Here is a 21,281-nt window from a genome sequence, read left to right on the forward strand (position 1 = left end):
GGCAGAGAGGTCGAGGAAGTAGTAGCCTTGGAGGGTGAGGCGGTTCAAGTAGCGGCCCTCGTAGCCTCCCTCGTGGGGCGGGTATATGGCCAGGGCCTTGTGCTCCTCCACGTCCGCCAGCCACCGCCCGATGTCGGGTCTCACCAAATCTCCGCCGATGAAGTCCCCGATGCTCCTCCCGCTGCTGCACTTCACTCCCCGGCCCACCGCCACCCTCATCCTCCTCGTCTCCCACACCTTTGCGTGCCTCCCATTGCCCCATGACAGTGGTGCCAGGTGCTTCAGGCTTGACGTCGTGCCTGCCATTCTCTTACTATCTCCCTTCTTTCTATGGTGTGTATACGTATAAACAAGATAATAATATGGATTTTGTTATTTATTTATTTGTTTGTTTCCTCCGGGTTTTATTTATTTTATATTCTATAATTTTTTTTTTGGAAAATATCAAACAGTATTTTTTTCTTTCTGATATTCTAAATACTTGTTTGTTATTTTATTAGAAAAATCTAAACTTCTCTTTATAAAAAAAATATTCTTTTACATATAAAATAGAAAATTAAGAGTTATTTTATTATGACTATTTTGAGGAGTTTAATCTAAAAAATAAAAAAATAAAAAATAATGATATTTTCAATATAAAATATATTTAAAAATAAATATGTGTCATTTATGCTAAACATTATGAAAATATATATTTTAAAAAATTGAAGAGATAAATCGCTCAAAATATTTTTGATATATATATGAGATTTGTAACTAACTATGCCACTTTAAACATGTGATTTTGGATCTAGTTTAGTTTGACAATTTTTAGGGATATAGCCTGGCGTATGTGACAATAATTAAGGTCTGATTTGCCCTTATTTATTAACAAATTCGTCACTTTCTCTCTCTTATTTTTTTTCAAATAATTTTTTTTGCATGAAAACTTCAAAAATTCGTATCTTTCTCATACGAACTCGAAATTGAGTGATTTCAGATCCTACAAATTCATGGCGTCGAGATCTTAAAAAATAATCCCATTGTGTTTGATAAAAAAATTAGGTTTAATGCATCATATTTACGTTTTCATTTTTTTTTTAATAAATTTAAGTTATTTCCATATTTAACGTAGTAACGTGATTTTTCTACATCTATGGTATTAAACATGATTTTTCATCAAATACAATGGATCTATTTTTGAAGATCTCGGCGTCATGAATACGTAGAATTTGGAATCACTCAATTTCGAGTTCGTATGAGAAAGATACGAATTTTTGAAATTTTGATGCAAAAAAAATTATTTGAAAAAAAATAAGAGAGAAAAAGTGACGAATTTGTTAATAAATAGGGGCAAATCAGACCTTAATTATTGTCACATAAGCCATTTGGTTACATCTCTAAAAATTATCAAACATAAACTAAAATAAAAATATAAAATATATATATATATATATATATATATATATATATATATATATATATATATATATATAAGACAGTGTAGCAAAATAACCTATGTTTCATTCACCGAAAAATATATATATAAAAATAAAAATTCATAGTTTCATTTTGTCTATTTTGTATATATATATATATATATATATTTATGGGATTGAGAGGAAGATACCCATATGGTTCCTCTAGCCCCGGAAGCCTCGTTATTTTTTTTTTTTAGCAAAGAACAAAGATATATATTAAACTGTAGTTGAAACCAAATCAGATTTCAAGCTACTACGAATAGAATTGGGAGGACAAAACCAAGTATCAGGAATCAAACTGAAGAGATTACAATGAGCAAGAATATGAGCAACAGTATTGCCATCACGTTTCACAAACCGCAGCAGCTGGGTCCTGAAACTAGGGGAGGCCCGGATATCCTCAAGGATAAAATCTTCTTCATTGTCCCGGCTATCGTGTCCTCGGAGGAGGGAGATCGCCGTCTTGCAATCGGATTCAATCTCGCAGGGGAGAAGACTCCATCTATTCGCAAACATGAGTCCTTCCTGGATGGCTGTAAGTTCCGCTCCCAAGACAGAAGAGCATTTGTCTCTTGTCTTGCGAAAACCAGCAATGAAGTTCCCTTGATGGTCTCGGATACAGCCACCGAGGCTCATAAACTCGCCATCAGTCGGGTAAGCAGTGTCCACGTTCAGCTTCCAATGAGTCATCGTCGGCGGGGACCAGCTACACGGGTCCGGGTGGGAGTGGCGAGTCGGCGGCTTACTACTGAACATGGTGTAGTCCTCCAGCAGCGAGACGGATCTCCGGAAGGCAGAACGAAGCTCGGCTCTTGGATTGCCGTGGGTAAGTTGGTTCCGCTGGTTCCGAGGGTGATGTCGGAGTTGCTCAAAGGGAGAGTTCTCCCAGGCTGCCTCAACGAGCGGGCAAAAAATCAAGCTGTGGGCTGAGGAGTCTTCCTGTGTACCACACGAGGAGCAAGCCGCCGGGATGGGAATGTGCCGGAGAGCTAAATTACCATTCGTCGGGATGATGTTTTGCAGGGCGCGCCAAAGAAAAATTCTGATTTTCGGGGGGAGATTGAGGCCCCAAACACGGCTCCAAAAAGGTTCTTTCCCATATGAAGTCGAACCTTCCTTACTGTGGGTATCTTGGGTCTCCAAGGCTAAAAAATAGCCGCTCTTAACAGTGTAGCGGCCGGTCTTCTCATAGTGCCAAGTGATAGAGTCTTCGCAGCTGCTTCTCGGCCTTACCAAGGAGAGGATACGTTCCGCCTCAAAGGGGAGGAAAAAGTCCCGAATAAGAGTCTTGTTCCATTCACCGGAGGGAAGTAGGAGCTCTTTTACTTTTGCCTAAGGATCGAGCGTCGGCGTAGATTGGACCTTGAAGCTACTCGGGGAGGGAACCCATCTGTCGGTATAAATGGAAATGTTGTTGCCGGTGCCCACTCTCCATCTCGAGCCCTTCTCGATTAGTGCTTTGCCCCACATGAGGCTTCTCCATATATAGGAGCAGCCCGCCTTCGCCGTGCCAGAGAGAATAGAGGTCTCGGGGTGGTATTTTCCAGCCATCACCCTTGCAGCAAAGGAGCGAGGGTTTCTCGCCAACCTCCAGACTTGCTTGGCGAGAAGTGCGTGATTGAACTCGTGGAGGCTCCGGAAGCTCATCCCGCCATCCTTCTTTGGCCGACAAAGACTTGCCCAACTTTTCCAATGAAAACGTTTCTTCTCCTCATCTTCGCCCCACCAAAAATCGCTACAAGCCATCTCAATATCCTTACAGAGGCCGGTCGGAATCTTGAACGTGCTCATAGCATAGGTCGGGATAGCTTGAACGACTGACTTGATGAGAACCTCCTTCCCACCCATCGAAAAAAGCCTGTGTTTCCAGCCCCGGAGTCTTTGAATCGCTCGAGTCCTGAGATACCCGAATTGGGTAAACTTGGAACGCATCGAGAAGAAAGGGAGGCCCAAGTAAAGATCTAGCTTCGAAGTATGCTGAATCCCCAAAGTCTCCACGACCGCCTCGATGTCCGATTGCCTCGTATTTTGGGAGAAAGTAATTGTAGATTTGTCGAAATTGACGGCTTGCCCCGAAGCTTTGGTGAAGGAGCCAATACAATCGAGGATCGACCGACTTTCCGCGGCCTTGGCTCTAAAGAACACGAGGCTGTCATCCGCAAAGAACAGGTGCGAGATTGAGGGGCTCCGTCTTGAAATTTGGATCCCATGTATGTCCCCGGTATGAACCTGTGAGTGAAGGAGCGACGAGAACCCTTGTGAGCATAAAAGGAATAAATAAGGGGATAATGGGTCACCTTGGCGGAGGCCCCGGGAGGCGGCGAACTCTCTGGACGTGGTTCCATTGATGATGATTGAGAACCGAGGCGTAGTGACACAGTCCAAGACACGAGCGATACACCGTTGCCCGAAGTCCGCAGCTTCCATAACACGCCGTAGATAAGTCCACTCGACCCGATCATACGCCTTGCTGATATCGAAATTGAGAGCACAATACCCAATGCCACCCCGAGATCGCCGACGAAGCCTAGTTATTTGTTTTTTTAGAATGGAGAAAAATATCTTTCTTGAAACAAAGGAGAAAGCGGCTCTTATTAAAGAGGGAAAGAGAAATACGACAAGGGAAATTGTTTATATATATATATATATATATAAATTATTGGATCAAACTAATTTAATTTAGTGTCCAGGTTCATTAAAAGTCAAACACAACCACAAAGAAAGCTGAATAGGAATTCCCAATGATAAGAGCAGAATTGAGAATTCTGTAAACTCGACAAAAAAACAGAGGAAACTGGTAAAATAGCCACGAGAGATAAACATAACTGTATCTCGAAAAAGTACTAATAAAATAAGAGAGAAAGAGAGAGAGAGAGAGAGTCGTTTTCAGATTCTCTTTGTATTGTATTGACTAAAAATGCTCGGGTCAACGTCGGCGTCGAAATGGTGGCGAGCTAGCGAGATTCTCTTCCAACAGCGGCGAAGAATCTTCCACCAGAATCGAATCTCCGATTCTCTGTGTGTCGTTCGCCGCGGAAGCTCGAGAAGTGGATTCTACGGAAACCCTAGCTTGCTCAATCGCAAAGCCGCGACGGCGACGAGGATCACTCGCCCCATTCGGATCAGCGCCTTCGTCTTCGATTCCTCTTCTCCGAAACCGGTTAGTCAATCTAGTGACGAACTCTCTGGCTTTCCTTGCTTTGTTTCCCAATTTGGTAGTCTTTCTGAACTTTTTAGTGTTGTAATGGTGTACGTAGGTTTCGGCTGTGGATGGGCGTGCCTTGTTCTCGACTTCTTCGGGCGACAATGGCACGGGAAAACAGAGCAAAGCTCCGAAGGGATTATCTGACGAACAAGTCGCTGACATTAAAATCCTCCGAACTCTTGCCGGTTACTTGTGGATGAAGGATAATCCCGAGTTCAAATGGAGGGTCATCGCGGCATTGGGATTTTTGGTTGGCGCTAAGGTAGGTCGGTCGATTTGTTAGCTCAAGTTTTGATTTTTAGATATGTGGTCTGATTATATTTTTTGCGTGCTTGCTCTCAGGTTCTGAATGTTCAAGTGCCATTTCTATTCAAACTTGCCGTAGATTGGTTAACAACCTCGTCCACTAATGTCGCTGCTTTGGCTTCCTTTTCGGCTGCCAATCCGACGATGTTAGCTCTTTTTGCAACCCCGGCTTCGGTTTTGATCGGATACGGGATTGCTCGCACTGGATCTGCTGCTTTCAATGGTACTACACTGAACTAATTGATTGCTTTTTGTTCGATACTTCGTTTGCATTGTAAAGTTTATGTAGTTATCTGAACAAATGAATTCCTAACCTGTTGAGTTTAATTGCAAGTATTTATTTCTCTGCTCGTTTTCATGCCTTGGTTGGTTATGATTTCTGGTGTATTGTGTGTTATCTGAAACGTGGTTGAACTGTGTTTGGCAGAGTTGCGAACTGCTGTTTTTTCTAAGGTGGCGCTTAGGACGATTCGATCTGTCTCTAAAAAGGTACGAAATTTCATTAATATTCCCCCCTCTAATTTTTTCTTTCTTTCCCAGAATCCCCAAAACTTTGCCAAGGTCCAAATGGAGGACCTTTAGCTGCATCATCTAACTTTCTTCTATTTTATATAATCTTTTGTTGTATCGTGTACAGGTCTTTTCACATTTACACGACCTTGACCTCCAATACCATCTTAGGTACTGCTGTCTCTTTGAGACACATTTGTATTCCTAAGCATTGGTTGACATAATGTCTTAGTTTTACCCTATAATCATGCAACCAATCTCGTGTATAAAGTTCTTGTATGACACATTTAGATGTTATAATCCAGCCCATAGATTGTATGGTAGGTGTGTTGTGAACGTCAAAATAACAGAGAGTGAAACTAATCCTTTTATCTTATGGAACTGAATATGCAGCCGAGAAACAGGTGCACTAAATAGAATAATTGACCGTGGTAGCCGTGCGATCAATTTCATTCTCTCAGCTATGGTGTTCAATGTTGTCCCCACCATCCTAGAGGTATGGATCTCTATCACCCTATTTTTCCTCTTTCTAATTTAGCCATTTGTGGCGTGAAGAAGCAATACTATATATTAGTAGGACTGCTTGGCAGTTTCCGAGACAGCGAAGTACAAAACAGTGCAGTGCTAAACTTAGACAGTCTCATTAAATAGCACTAACCTAGTCCCGGATTAGTACTACGCCAGAGTTAATAGTAAGTTCATTACACGAAACCGAGAGCCATAGTTTTTTTAAAGATTCCAGAAGGATAGTATGTGTTTTTTTTTTGTTAAGCTTTTAGAGTATTGTGCTGATTTATTATACTTAATATTATGCTGATTTTGTTTGTTTATTTTTTTTCTTAAATAAAAGTAGTATCTGAATATCATTTTATTGGGTAGTATTTTCTCCACAATAGGAGTAAGATCTTTTTATTCTCTATTCTCTCCACTTGCGTGGTATCACAGTCTACCTCTTAATAGTAACACGGCTTCTACCTAAAAAAACAACCTGGTATGAACATATTCGGTAGCGCACCAAGAAATTTCATGTCAGACAAAGCTGTCAAGTTTCCTTATTTCAAACCCTAACAATTACCCTGCGCCTCCCGCTTCCTCTATATTTCAGTTAGCTGTCTATTAATAAAGGAACTTTTTTTTTTCTTCTCTATAAACAAGGGTAATAAAAAGAGTTTACATTCTCTTCGCAATGAAAATTGCTCGCATGATTTGTCTAGTTTGGAAGCAACTTGTTCAGCATGGATTTCGGTTCCTGGTTTGCTTTTAAGCTCTACAGATTTTTAACATGAGCATCTCCAGATATCCATGGTTTCAGGTATACTTGCTTACAAATTTGGAGCACCGTTTGCATGGATCACTTCGCTCTCTGTTGTCACGTACATCTTCTTTACATTGTCCGTAACACAGGTAGTTTATCTCCCAAGTGTTATTATATATGTATAGATGTAATGTGATCTTAATGAGAAAAATTGATGTTAGTTATTTATTATTTTCCGTATTAATTTTCGAGAATCTTCTATTTATGAAAATTGTTTTGATAGATCTCATTATTCATCTCACTTGTTTATGTTCTATTTTTTACTCTTTTTTTTTTTCGATTTTTAGGGGATATCTTATCGTCACCTTGTATTATACCCTTTTTTTTCAATTCAATAAAAGGATTTGGGGATTTTCAATGAAGGGAAATCCCGTTTTCCTAGGGGTTGTATAGAATTTGCTCACATTTCCTTGGTTTTACAGTGGAGGACCAAGTTCAGGAAGGCTATGAATAAGGCTGATAATGATGCTAGTACAAGGGCAATCGATTCACTTATTAATTATGAGGTAAGGCCCATAATAAAATTGATGTATTTTGCTTCTATTCTTAGGTACCAGTCTATGCATGTCATCTTTGTTTTGATTTTCTCCTTGAGTATTCTCTCTGATATTATATTTCCCCTTGTACTAGACGGTGAAATATTTCAACAACGAAGGATATGAAGCGGATAAGTACGATGAGTACTTGAAGAGTAAGTTTGTGCTTTCTTGTCTCGCACACTTCTGTAAATCCTAAAATAACTTGATTATCAATTCGAAATCTTGATGAAAACTGAAATTTGACCTACTTATATTGTAAGAGTTGTTGCTGAGGCTGGTGATCTGTTTCCTCCAGAATATGAGGATGCTGCTTTGAAAACCCAGCGCAGTCTCGCGTTGTTGAACTTTGGGCAAAATATTATATTTAGCGCAGCTCTGTCAACAGCTATGGTGTTGTGCTCACAAGGAATCATAAATGGCAGTATGACAGTCGGTGATTTGGTTAGTTCTTTTCTTTTTCTTTCCTCTCCTCTAGACCCTAGATATGAAATTTGAAGTTTTAGAGATTGGTAACCAAGGCTGATGAAAATATAGGTCATGGTCAATGGGCTTCTCTTCCAACTCTCTCTTCCACTGAACTTTCTTGGCAGTGTTTATCGTGAGACTGTGCAAAGTCTTGTTGACATGAAATCCATGTTTCAATTATTGGAGGTAATATCGTGAGTAGTTTGTTAGTTTTTCGTGTTTGCTCAGTCACACTCTATGTCGTATTAGTTTAGTTTTGTTACGATAAAGTAAACCTTCCATGTTGGTGGCAATATGATAATGTTCTCTTAGTAATTTGGAAAGAGCTTGTATGTCTTCATTAAGCCCTTCACAAATATGTTGATATCTTATTAAAATATTGACAAAATTTCAGTTCTTGGTCTTCTGATATATTTGTTGTCTTCATAGCATTATTGCATATGTACTTCTAGTATATCTATAACTAACTTTTACTTCAGGAAAGAGCTGAAGTTAGTGACAAGGTAGACGCGAAGCCTCTGGAATTAAGTGGGGGTAGCATTCATTTCGAAAATGTCCACTTCAGGTGCCTTCTGATTGTCTTTGCATATATGATCTTTTTTATTATAAGCAAATATCATGTACAAGCATCTTCATGGTAACCTATGCCGTGTTATTATCATGCTATTTGAAATTTGATCCCTACTTTCTTATGTGTCTCATCCTTTTCCCCCTTGAATAGTTACTTAACGGAGAGAAAAATTCTTGATGGGGTATCTTTTGTTGTGCCAGCGGGAAAGAGTGTGGCTATCGTTGGAACAAGCGGAAGTGGTAAGACGCCTTGTGTCCAGACTTCTAAATCATATCTGCTATCTTTTTTTTTAATCACAAATTAAATCTCTGTTTTATGCACCTGATGAAGTAAATCGGTTTTGTGCAGGAAAGTCAACTATTTTAAGACTTATCTTCAGGTTTTTTGACACCAACAACGGAAGTGTAAGCATTGATTCTGTTACTGCATAACATTTTTTTTTTTTTTTTTTTTAATGTTTTGGTATTTGTGTTGGTTTTAAGTGGGCTTTCAGTCATAATATTTTTATTAATTCTTTTTGGACAGATAAGAGTAGATGGTCTGGACATTAGGGATGTTACACTAGAGAGTCTCCGAAAGTATATTGGTGTTGTTCCACAAGATACGGTACGGTCAACCAAGTAACTCCTAGTTCTTTTTCATATTTCATCATTGTTCAAATGACTGCGATGGCCTTTGTTTGAAGTTGCTACTGCAACCTTATCAAGTTATTTATGCTTCATGGATAGGTACTTTTCAACGACTCTATATACCATAACATTCATTATGGTCGTCTCTCAGCTACAAAGGAGGAGGTATATTATCAATTTTCGTTATTTATAGTTTTAATTGCTTTATGTGTGCTAGTTGTAATTTAATATGTTTTATGTCCTTTTTCTGAGATACTAATAGGTGTATGATGCTGCTCGGCGCGCAGCTATACATGATACAATCATGAAATTTCCAGAACAGTATTCTACAGTTGTTGGAGAACGGGGGCTTAAGGTGAGACAATTGATATTGATTGTAATACAAGGCACCTTAGTAGCCGGGTTTTTTTTATGGCACTTCAGTTCAGTTCGAGGCTGGGTTGGATTGCAACATTTAATATAGACAAGTTTAATGTGAGTAGTTGTTGATGGCTTTTGTGGGCCTGAGTTCTGAGAGAATTGTGATATTCTGCAGTTAAGTGGTGGCGAAAAGCAGCGGGTGGCTCTAGCTCGTGCATTTTTGAAAGCGCCTCCCATCCTGTAATCTTCTGATCTTCTCCTTATGCTTAAGAAATATATATTTTGTTTGTCGATCTACCGGTGAAATTTGTATTCACACTTTACTTTATAAATCTATTATTTTAGGGGTGGGTTTCTGCTAAAAAGAATTGAGATACTATGATCATATAGTTTTCAAATTATATTCCATGCAAACTTACTCAGATTTTTGTATCATTTGGTATTTTTAGGCTGTGTGATGAAGCTACAAGCGCGCTAGACAGCACAACAGAAGCAGAGATATTAAGTGCACTGAAGTCCTTGGCAAGCAATAGAACTTCAATCTTCATTGCTCACAGATTGACCACTGCAATGCAGTGTGATGAGGTATGCAATTGATATTATGAATCAGAATTCCAAAGCACCTTGTTTTGAACTCTCTTTTTTTCCTTCTCTTTTGTTATGTTTTTTGTTTTTGCTTTCTTGGTATCTCTGCTTCATGCTATAATTCATAAAATCTCCGTTGGGATTACAGTTGAACTATTATTTTTGTTTCTCTCTGTTATTCTACAAATTAGTTTGAAGTACCACTTTAAATGGCGTTGACATATTTTAATTTCTGCTTTCAATTTTGTCTCTAATTTTCTGTGTGCTGCACCCTGGAGTCCCATTGATTATTATTATAAATCATTTTTATTTTTAAAGAAATGTTACGTAATGTAAAAACCCATGTCCTCATTTTGGGGGGGAGTGGATATGGTTACCACTGAGCTATTCCTCTTGTCGAGAGTGTTTACATTTTTTATATTTTCATCTTACCTAGTATATATAATGTCAACGTTATATGTATGTGGTATCACTAACGTATATGCATGGTTTCTCTCATTTGTCCTGATCATGATTTTGTCTTGCACCAGGTTATGACTTAAATTTTAGACACAAAATTCTGATTCGTTGTGCATTATATGCTTTAGATAATAGTTCTGGAGAATGGAAAGGTGGTTGAACAGGGACCGCACGAAGTTCTGTTGTCTAATGCTGGAAGATATGCACAACTCTGGGGACAGCAAAATAACTCGGTGGATATGCTCGATTCTGCTATAAAACTAAAGGCATGATTATTATTCCCGCTCTAGTATCTTCATCCATTAACTGGACAATCGACATTGGGAGTCAAGAGTTTTGTTCTTCCGTACCCGACAGACCTATTGCACCACTCTGGAAGCAGTTTGTGGACATACTTGAGCTCATAGGTGGTAGTTCATTTAGGTCAAGGAAAAAATTGTTCTTTTGTTCCAAATCGGTTGAGAATTCCTTTGGGTTTCCCTTTTAGACCCATCTGTTGGTATTTCAACTATCTAGCTACATGGAGGATAAATAATAAGCACTGTAATTTTATCTCTATGTAAATGGATAACAATTTTGGATTTAATTTATTGTATGCTCAAATTTTCAAAGCTTATTCAAGGATGATTTTATAGCTTTAGCACTTAATAATTTACTTCTTAAAAGTAGTGAATTAGTTTGAGTTCACTTGACATTTTGGCTGTATCGATTACGACAGTAATAGATGAGAAGTATTTTGTGCCACGTGGCATTAAAATTTCAGGTTGAGCCAAGTCGGACGTTACTAACACTTTTTCGTCGGAGAAATCGAGCTTTATACAATTGTCAAGTCAATTGTTGCATGTAATGCTCACTCTTCCAGTCTTAACTTTCAGATTTGAAGGCTGAACAGGTTGTTTGAGTTGATTATTGAGAATGTGAATACAAATGTTAGACGATTTTCTCCTTAAGACGGAAAAATGAAGGGTTGATTTTTCCCTTTTCAAACACAGACAATATCCTTTGCTTTGTGAATCAAAGAGCGATTATCGGGTAAGTTTTCCTGCTCAATTTTGTATATTTTTCCTTGCACATTAAAACCAACACAGATTTTTCCCCTGTTTGCTAGATAGATTCTTCCTCTATGAGAATCTGGAAAATTGTAGATGCACTTAAATTATCTTTATTTTGTAGAAAATGGTACTCACACTGTTTCCATTTCACCTTGTTACTTTAATTATGCAAGTGTAGTGGATTGATACTTAATTCTAGAATTGAAATGAAACAAAAGATCAAGTAAATTGCAGAAATGAAAAAATATTATAGGATCTTCATTTTCGAGTAGTTTTCTCTTCAGTTTTCAAATTCTTCATTTTCTTTCTTTTGTATTCGGATTAGTCATATATTAAGAATTCGGTAAACATAGAAGACATCAATCTCAGAAAACAAAGGTAAGGGGTGGATTTATGTCCAGTAATATACTGAAGAAACAAAATGACAAGAAGGATAGCAATTTATGTTGTCGTTTTCTTCTCTTTCAAATGGTTACATAGTTGATAGTCCCTTTGTGTTAATCTTTTAAGAGGGTCAGAATTTCAAATCAAGACCATCTAGATTATAAGAAAGGCTATTAATACTGCGTATCCGATAAAGTCCAAAACGAGCACAAAAGAATATTTTTATTTTAAGAAAAATGGCTGGGGGTTACAAGTGAATTGCATGCGAAGTATAAGTTACCATTTTATTTCTCATTAACCAAGAACGGAAAACCACTACATCGTTTCTGTCATTATTTCCTTTCTCATTTAAGGAAAAAAGATATATTTCCTTTTGTTTAGTAATGTCTGTATGCAGTGTTCCTTCGTTGTAAAAGTTCATAAATACGTTCACTGCTCTGTGAGGGGGTGAGGGAAAAATGTACAACAAAAAAAGCATCGCCGAATTCGGAGGACACAGAAGGAAGAGCGCCCGGATACTGGCTCTCGAGGAGAAGGAAAATGAGAAACGTAAGTTACGCGCAGCAAGCAGGAAAGGAAAATCCAGCGAAGGCAATAATGCCGAACCGTTTCAGAGTCCGCAAGTGAAGCGTCACGGTTCAACTACACAGCCATCGACTTTGAAGCGCGGCCGAAAACAGAAAAAACTCGAAGATATCGAGTTCCCTTTTCTTAACGAAAATCTATATCAACAGGTACCCTCTTTAATGTGTATGTCTGTGTAATGTGAATGGATTGGATTTTGAAAGCCGAAGCGAATCTGTTTTCCTTGCTGTTTAATGCTGTATCTGTATGGCGATACGAATCGTGTTTGGCTTTAGTAAATTAGGGGGTTGGTTGCAATAGTTTATTTAATAATCTAGTGCAGTGTGAACTCTCAATTTAATACAGTCACTTAGAAGTCATTTCCATGTCATAGAACATGAATGCTGTGGAATTTTCAATTGAAAAATATAGACTTTGTTCATCAAAAGAGGCTTTAAGGGGAAAAAATAACTACTACTTTTGTATTGATTGAAGATTCTGTTTGTGTCGTTAATATCTCCCTTTTTTCCCCATTTTTCATTGGCTGCAGGATGGAGAAAACTCAAACGATCGGAGTCAGTCAATTAGAACTGGTGATCTTGATACAAATTATTCAGACACAAATTAGTATTCAGTGTCCAAAGGATTATTTTGAATTTCTTTTTCTCTATTAAATGACTTCGGCTATTGTTTTTGTTGCTTAGACCAACACATCAATGGACCTTCCGTCATACCAGAACGACGCATTCTTGATTTCACACTTACTGTACTGCAGAGGTAACTTAGTTCTTTTTTTTTAATATATATATATATATAGGGTTTTTTTTTCTTTTTTTTTTTCCCGTGTTATGAAGAGGGTCAAGAAAGGTTTAATCCAAACTACTGCTGAAGATTTCGTAAATATTTGGGAAAGGATGTGCCTTAATTTTTTATCTTCTCAATACTATATGTAATGCAGAAGGGACACATACAGCATATTTGCTCACCCTGTTGACCCCAAAGAGGTTAGTTATAGCTACTTTGTCTTCTTAATACTGAATATATCTATGTAATCTAGTTTCTTTGTTAATACGATTACGCATTCTTTGATATGAAGGTGGAGAACTATGATTCCATTGTCAAGGAGCCGATGGATTTTGGTACAATGAAAACTAAACTTCAGGAGGGGAAGTATACAAGCTTGGATCAATTTGAGGTCTGCTCGCACAAGCTATAATCCTTGAAAGTCTTTCTTTTCTTTTTTTTATTTTCCTTTATTTTTTAAGTACATCTTATGCAAGTTAGTTTAGTTCTTGTTTGAAGTTTTGTGAAAGAAACTGATTGCTCTTTTTATGGAATCAACAGACCGATGTGTTTCTAATTTGCAGCAATGCAATGCTTTTCAATTCATCAACTACTGTTTACTACAAGGAGGTACGCATTTTACTTTCATTCTTTCTAACAGCTTGCCAAATGAGAATTGTTACACAGAACTGAATGTTACAGCTCATATACATTTGCAAATAGATCACTGAGTGACATACGTTGATATTTTCCAGGCTCGTGCTATGCAAATGCTAGCACAGACAGTTTTCTCTTCTCTGAGAAACAACCCATCCAATTTCGTGTCAGAATTCTCGTTCACGAGAGGACGCAGCGGAAGAAAATTATCTAGAAAAAGTGAAATGAAGGGTACACCCTCGAGGACTCCTAGGCATAATGGTCTCAGAATTGGCGCTTCCCCGCTCGGTAATTCCCTTGTCCTTTTGATGACCAATTAAGATAATTGAAAGAACTTAAAAATGCGTTTGTACTGTCAATACATTGTGTACTAACAGGTATCTCACAAGTGACGGATCATGATAACGACCACATAGTGATTAATAGATAAAATCCTCCATGTTTTCTTTCACTGCTATCTATATTGTGATAGACTAGCGGAATGAAAAATGCAGCTAATCGGCTTTTTATATTCTCTTCCCTTTACAGGACCGAAAAAAGATGACGAATCAACTTTGACAAAAAGAGACGATCCTCAATTCTGTAGGCCCTGGACTTCATTTCTCAGTGAGACTGAAAACCTAGTCTCAACCATCTACAATGCTGATAAAACACTGGAAGTAAGTTAAAAGTTAATTGTGCATCAAACAGCATCACCACGATTCATTTTTTTCTTCTTATAGATTTACTTATTTAGGATCAAAAGCTAATTATGAATTTAGACGTCATACAACATCTTTTTATGGATGCTTATAATTTTATTAGGTGTAAAAGAGTAGTTCGGCATTAAAAAAATAAAAAAGATAACCAATGTAGTTGGAGTAACTTGAGCTGACATCTAAAATAGATTGATTGACGTTTATTCTTGTATTTGTAGCTCGATGACGAAAATGTGGAATCTAGATACAGACGAAGCCTGATATGGTTTGCTAGAGGTTTGGGTCCTATACCTACCAAAGAAGCAGCGAAGAAAGTGTTCAAGTGCATATCTCAAGCTCAACCCCCAGCACAGAATACACAGAGATCTTCTCCCACACTATCTTTAGCGCAAAGAACTGCCTCTCCGAATGCTCAATCCCCAATCAGTTCACTCCAAAACCTATCCGGAAGCTCTAACAGCCTTCTCGGAAGAAATACGTTCCTCAACCTCAATGTCAAGGCTTCATCTTCCTTCGATAGAAACACAGCCCGAGATCTCATGCCTCCCCCGAAAGAGCCCATTAGTCAGACTAGGAGTAACCATGCGCTCGGAAATAGGCCGATGTTCGACAACAACGTTGCTCATAACTCCCCAATTAGTCGATCCATGCACGACAAAATGTTGGGGAAAATGCCAATGTTGGACCAGAACATCGATCATAACACCCCAAACTTTAGCATATTCGATGGTTCCTCCAGAGAAAATAGAGCATACCCAAGTGACTACACATCTACTTATCTTCAACCAAATACTCACCCCGCACAAAACTTTCCCCCACAAAAAGAGCTACAGCCGCAAAACGGTGAGTTCTGGTTAGCTTCACATCTCAAGGTCATCCCAGTCATGGACAGAAACAATCCTAATGAAAGGAACTTCATGACAGTGGACATGCTGGCCGAACCTGACGACCAAACTGAGAAACAAGGTCCAGAACCCGACTATCCCGAATTGTCCGCTAATTGGAAGTCGAGGCTCAGAGGCTTCGTCAACAGAGGCAATAACTTCATAAACTCGCTCGACTTGTTTGGTGGTCCTTCAGAGACGACACCCAATAGGGTTCAGAGCTACGGTCGTCCTTCTTCTTTTCAGGGACTGGTCAGCCCTGATCATTGGACATCTCTGACCAACTCAAACAACAATTACGCTTTCGACCCTACACAGTTTGGTCAATCCTCCTCGGATGGCTTTCCCAGCAGGGAAACGTTTGCCACTCTAGACATGTTGCTGACTCACGAGTACACTCCGTTGCCATCGTATGACGAGCTTGGTTATGCGCCTGCGAAGCCTATGAAGAAGAGTGATCATCCTCGCGGCACGCTTAGTGTCAACCAAAAAGTGGGGCCAATCATGAAGGACATTGATCATGGCCCTAATCTGTCTCTCCAGCTGTGACTAGTCTATAAACACAGTATTGGTCTGTTCAGATCCTTTTGAAATGAAATTTAGGGCAAATATGGCATCACTCTCGTAGACCTTTCCATTCATGATGAAACTTGGTATTTTGATGTTTCTGTTGCTATTTTTTTTTTTTTTTTTCTTTTGCCTGAGAGTAGTATGGCTGATTCCAGAACAGTATATTTATTATCTGATTTTTTTTGACGACTTGAACTTGATATTTCTGTTTTGATATTTTTATGCGGTGCGTAGTATTGTATCTTTTTTCTTTCTTTTTCTTCATAAAATAAAGTTTTTTTTTCCCCTGGTCGCCGTGTAGGCATATGAAACTTCCTTGTGTTTTATGCAGTCTAAAATAATAATTTCGTGATGCAAAATGTAGAGATGGAAATTTTGTTTCGCCATGTACTTTTGGAGCTTTAGGTGATTCAATAGTTCCAAATCTAACTCTAAGCCAACAGAGTTTTGAGATTTTATCTACATAAATTTGCCTCAACTATCATTATTTGATAAGTTTTTTTCAATTTCTCACAAAAAACTTAATTTGACCAAAAATATTAGTAAATTAATTGCACAAATGCAATTTTACCTTCAACATGATGTCAACAATTGACATATATTGTTGACATAAACTTCAGTAATTGATATCTATTGATGTTGTTGACATCTGTGAGTTTTTGGTTCTCTATTTGTTGACATAGATGTCAACAATCGACATCTATTGTTGATATCAATTGTTGAAGGTAAAACTGTATTTGTACAAATGGTTTAATAGTATTTTTTATCAAATTAAACTTTTGATGGAAAATTGGATAAAATTTATCAAATGTTAGTAGTTGAGACAATTTCCCTTTAATGTAATCAAATGACGTTCTTCTCAACGCATTATTGCAAACAGAGTTGTCTCACGCTTTAATCTTTATGTGCACATAATGCTTCAATCATGCATTGCCAAATTGATTTCCGAAATATGAAAAATGCTATTGAATTAGCTTAACATACAAATAAAAGGGATTCTATCTATGGAGAAGGGAATTTTTCGATGAAAGGGAATTGTCCCGGGATCTTGCCTGATGCTCTTAATAAATATAGGGAAAAAGTTGGAAAATTGACAACAATAATATCAATTGCTTGATATTATCAAAAATCAACCAAAATTCAAATATTAACACATTTAGTACCAAATCGATCGCGAATTAAGTTGATTTCGTGACACGTTGATCACGAATTAGTTGCAGTTTGTGGCCAATTTAGTATTAAGTATGTCAATATTTAAATTTTAATTGATTTTTGCTAAGTGACAAGCAAATGATATTAATTTCCCAAATTTTGATGAGTAATTAGCATAAAAAAATGCAGTGGGTGAATTAGGTTACAAATTTTGTGTCTTATATTTCCCTGCTTTTACCATTGTGTATCTAACTAGTATCTTGTCCATATACTGTCAGTAACATTGTCAATGACGTCACAAAGCAGTAGATCTATAATTTCATTGACTACAAACCAAAGTTCTGTGTATTTGAAATTTTGAATAAAAGAAAAACAACGAGAAACTAGTAGTATATTGGTGGTATATCAATAATTCTCGGCATTTTTACTTGTTTTTATTTTTTAATTTGATTTAGTGTTTAGTTACGAGGCAATTAGGTCACAAGCTCAATAACCCACATTTTTTTTAAGATCATAAGGTCGAAGATAATTAAATTAACTGTTTAATTAATTTAATTAACTTCAATTTGATAAGTTATTTCCTTATTAAAATGAAATTTGAGCTAGATATCTAAAAAGATGTAAATAATTGGCTAATTGTAATAAAAACTTGTTTATTTGTGGATACTCTTATAGATATATGATTATATATTAATTTCTGTTTTTATCTATTGTTTTTAATTCCAATAGTATGCCAATTTCTAGCAACCTATTTTTTGCTGATAAAATTTAAATTTAAATTACGAAATTGTTGATCTTTAAATTAACATTGATTGTTTTCTAAATTGTTCATATTGAAATTGGTGATGAAATTAGATTTTAAAAGGATAGAATGTTAGATTGTGAATAATAGAGACAAAACTCTGCTGTTTCGATTGAATTTATAGATTGGTGATCATTAACAGATGTATATATTTTTGAAGAACAAAACTATGCTGTTATAATTTTATTAAATTAATTATTTTGTAGAATATCATTCAGTATTTTTGCATCTACGTTGATTTCATATCTTTACGTTGATATCGATATTTTATATAATTATAAAATATTCGTTGGTGTTGGTATTAGTACTATATTAATATTCTTTTTTTATTTATTTTTAAATTGGTTACATATATTATTGTCCATAGAATAATCTTAACCGAAGTTAACAAACAGTGGGAACAAGTAGTGAATTACCACCCTGCTTTAAAATAAATAAAAAAATATAAAAAAAAAAACTTTGTTGCTGGTTTATCTTTGTCCAACGTAAGGGGTTAGAATTGATTTGTACCGGGAATGAACTTTCTTTATAGCATTTCAGTTACCTAGATAGATGATATGATCCGGATTACAGCGAGGACCACATATAAGATTGGCTACAATGTATTTCAGCCTGTTTTCACTTGAGTTGTCACTGTCAATATCTGGAATTCTTCTATCATTTCCCCCACAAACAGCACCTGAGAATTCTTCTGCTTTTTCCTCTCTTTTTTTTGCTCAGATTTTTCTTTCTTTTGTATTTAACCTTGCGATTGAATATTTGAATTTTTAAATGGAGAAAGAGCAAGATATATGAGAATTAATTAATCTCTATCTAGTGTTAGTTATAAGGGAAATGATTTTTGTCACGAGTGACGACTGACGACTTCCCCCACCAAAAGTGATAAATAGCAAAAACTGTTTAAAATGATTTCACTTGTCACACACTCAGTGGATCGTTAAAAGTCGGACCCGCGATAAATATCATTACTCTAGTTATGAAGATTAAAATACGGTAATTACAAATGTCTACTTAATAGGTGACAGTGACAGTTTGCATTCATAAGCGAAAATTCAGAAGAAAAATAAAATTGATGGCCAAAACAATGAAAATAAAAGAAACATATCATAAAACTCGTGGAAAACCTCCAACAAAATTTGGATTTGGGTTTTTTATTTGAATCATTTTAATATCAAATTTCGAATGACTCACTAATAGCCGGTAGTTTGGCATAAATCTCGTGGATAATCAGTCGCATTCTACTTATCATAGTCTTTGAATCAACTATTTAAAACTCGAGAAAACAAATCACAATGTGCTTCTTAGAGCTTGCATCATCAATTTTATATTTCATAATTAATAATTCCCATACGTTTTGTAAAGCGAGCTGGATAGATTGCATCACATAATTACGTCACAACTAGTCGTATTAATCTTTTCACGTCTTGATTGCCCCATAGTTGTGCATCAAATATATATGCATATATATGTAATTTTGTATTATTTATCAACCATCCAGATAGGAAAAAAAATATTGTTTTAAGATTGTTAGAATGATTGATAAATAATTGTAGGAATAATATATAATTTTCAAATTCTTGAAAAATGAAACGAAAAAAGTTCATCGATGAAAAAAAATACTGATCAACAAAAAAAAAAAATAAAGATCGATTAAGATTTAAAATTGCAAACACAAAGCCTTCATCATATCAGATAGAAAATAAAAGTAGAGAAAGACGTCAATGCTCGTTGGACGATCTCATTAAATAAATATTGATCTCCCATCGAGTGCTGAAAATGACAAGCAAGTGTTTTCCAAAATAGAACAACGTATTTGAAGACTAATTCACCAACAGCTCAACTCTAGCTAACACAATATGTGAATTATACACCAACAAAATTAAGAACAAAATTTATGGAAGGAGAGGAAACTTTTTGGAGATTTGTTTCAGGTGTGTTCAAATGTGAGCAATAGACCTCCTTTTTATAGGGAGAGCGAAATGATTAAAAGTGTTCATGATCAATGTTCGGTTACAAGACGTCGCGCATTAAACAACGTCCATTGAAGCCAGGCCGTTGCAAACGTTTGAAATCGTGAACCATTAACACAATCAATTTAAACCGGCTTTTGAAGTTACAAATAATTTACAATCCAACATTTAATATAAATGTTAAAAGCATGTAAGAAGCAAAAAATTTAGACTTCTGGTTGGACCAACCCAAGTCACCACCAATCAAATAGCGGTGGCGGCACGTGCGTGGTGAAATTGAGCTTGTGTACATTCTAGCATCTCTATAAATTGAGTCATCTTGGGGACTCAAACACTTAGTCAATAGTTGTCTATATATGTATTACAAAATCCACATATCTCTTCCAATATTCATTTTTTCACAACACCTCTTCATAAAATTGTGACATTATTCAACACACTTGAGCATCTTAGCAGCTAAGATTTTGGCAAGTAAATAACAATCTTATACTCCTCACTTCAAGGAATAATAATACGGTTAAATTTGGCCATTTCAACAAGTGAACACCACTCAATTTTAAATCCATAAATAAGCCGATCAATAAAAGTAAATCCTCTTTATTTTTATTATTTTCAACAAATTATCTTTCACCTCAAAGCAACTCTATTGGAGGAGCTGCTCTTATAGGCTTGTCAACATTAGTTAAAACATGAAGAAATTGCCACTGAATATAACTATATTTTTTTGGGATAAACTCACGAGTCATGATCTAGCTAAATTTCCAAATTAGCACAGCAAATCCTCTTCATGAAATTAAACACAGGACAAAATCTCAGCGCCACCATTTTTTTTTAGCTAAAGCAACAGTAAAAACCTTGAAACCTGACGCCTGTAGAGACTTGTGGAATCTTTTTATTTCCAACAAATAAGTGAAAATTTGAAAAATCTCAGAGGGAATATCAGGTCTCTCATGAATCATGATGTCCCACGTAATGATATCAGAAAGCAAATTAGCTAAAGAGAATCGACATACTTTTTAGCATCATGGATGTGGGGTACATTATATCGGTTTTAATTTGTTACATAAATTGACATTTTTTTTTTGGGGCTTATGGCATCCACCCAAGTAATGGGACCCATACTGGTAAAGGAATTGCATAGCCAGATCATCATATAAGAAAAAACTGAAGTAATGATATATATATATATATATATATATATATATATATATATCCTAGACAAATTGGTCAGTGTTGTAACATGTTCATGTCTTCCATGTGTACCCCATCGAACTTGCATCTCATGTTGCCTCAAAAAAAAAAAAAAAAAAAAACTTGAACATCTCATTAGCTGATCACTATTGTAGTTGTGTGTGATCATC

General features: G+C 36.6%; 3 protein-coding genes across 4 annotated transcripts in view; 2 read left to right on the top strand and 1 right to left on the bottom strand.

Moving 5' to 3' along the window:
• Positions 1-306, bottom strand: part of LOC149381514 (cytochrome P450 714C2-like) — a 7,233-nt gene extending 6,927 nt beyond the window's left edge. The window contains exon 1 of the mRNA XM_089601373.1: positions 27-306. Within this exon, the coding sequence (XP_089457499.1) occupies positions 27-306 (280 nt within the window). The remainder of the gene's footprint in view (positions 1-26) is intronic.
• Positions 307-4,147: 3,841 nt separating this feature from the next.
• On the top strand, positions 4,148-10,990 carry ABCB25 (ABC transporter of the mitochondrion 3). The gene is made up of 20 exons (XM_089630731.1): positions 4,148-4,620; positions 4,718-4,927; positions 5,008-5,194; positions 5,399-5,460; positions 5,609-5,652; positions 5,875-5,977; positions 6,778-6,885; positions 7,219-7,302; positions 7,427-7,487; positions 7,631-7,776; positions 7,870-7,986; positions 8,280-8,365; positions 8,522-8,610; positions 8,720-8,775; positions 8,897-8,977; positions 9,100-9,165; positions 9,263-9,355; positions 9,536-9,600; positions 9,810-9,945; positions 10,533-10,990. The coding sequence occupies exons 1-20, from the start codon at positions 4,378-4,380 to the stop codon at positions 10,674-10,676; spliced, it is 2,181 nt and encodes a 726-aa protein (XP_089486857.1). The 5' UTR covers positions 4,148-4,377; the 3' UTR covers positions 10,677-10,990.
• Positions 10,991-11,284: 294 nt separating this feature from the next.
• Positions 11,285-16,385, top strand: LOC149381516 (uncharacterized). 2 transcript variants are annotated; one of them, XM_089629925.1, is made up of 10 exons: positions 11,285-12,574; positions 12,955-12,997; positions 13,109-13,181; positions 13,363-13,408; positions 13,501-13,599; positions 13,749-13,817; positions 13,943-14,132; positions 14,373-14,503; positions 14,761-15,385; positions 15,467-16,385. In XM_089629925.1, exons 1-10 carry the CDS (start codon positions 12,299-12,301, stop codon positions 15,973-15,975), a joined length of 2,061 nt encoding a protein of 686 aa, XP_089486051.1. In that variant the 5' UTR covers positions 11,285-12,298; the 3' UTR covers positions 15,976-16,385. The 2 variants fall into 2 exon arrangements, with proteins under 2 accessions (XP_089486051.1, XP_089486050.1); XM_089629924.1 differs by having other exon boundaries at positions 14,761-16,385.
• Positions 16,386-21,281: the final 4,896 nt, after the last annotated feature.

This window comes from Urtica dioica, chromosome 11, assembly GCF_054948205.1.
Source record: "Urtica dioica subsp. dioica isolate 48M chromosome 11, U.dioica_male_clone48M_v1_H2, whole genome shotgun sequence".
Taxonomy (NCBI): Eukaryota; Viridiplantae; Streptophyta; class Magnoliopsida; order Rosales; family Urticaceae; genus Urtica; species Urtica dioica.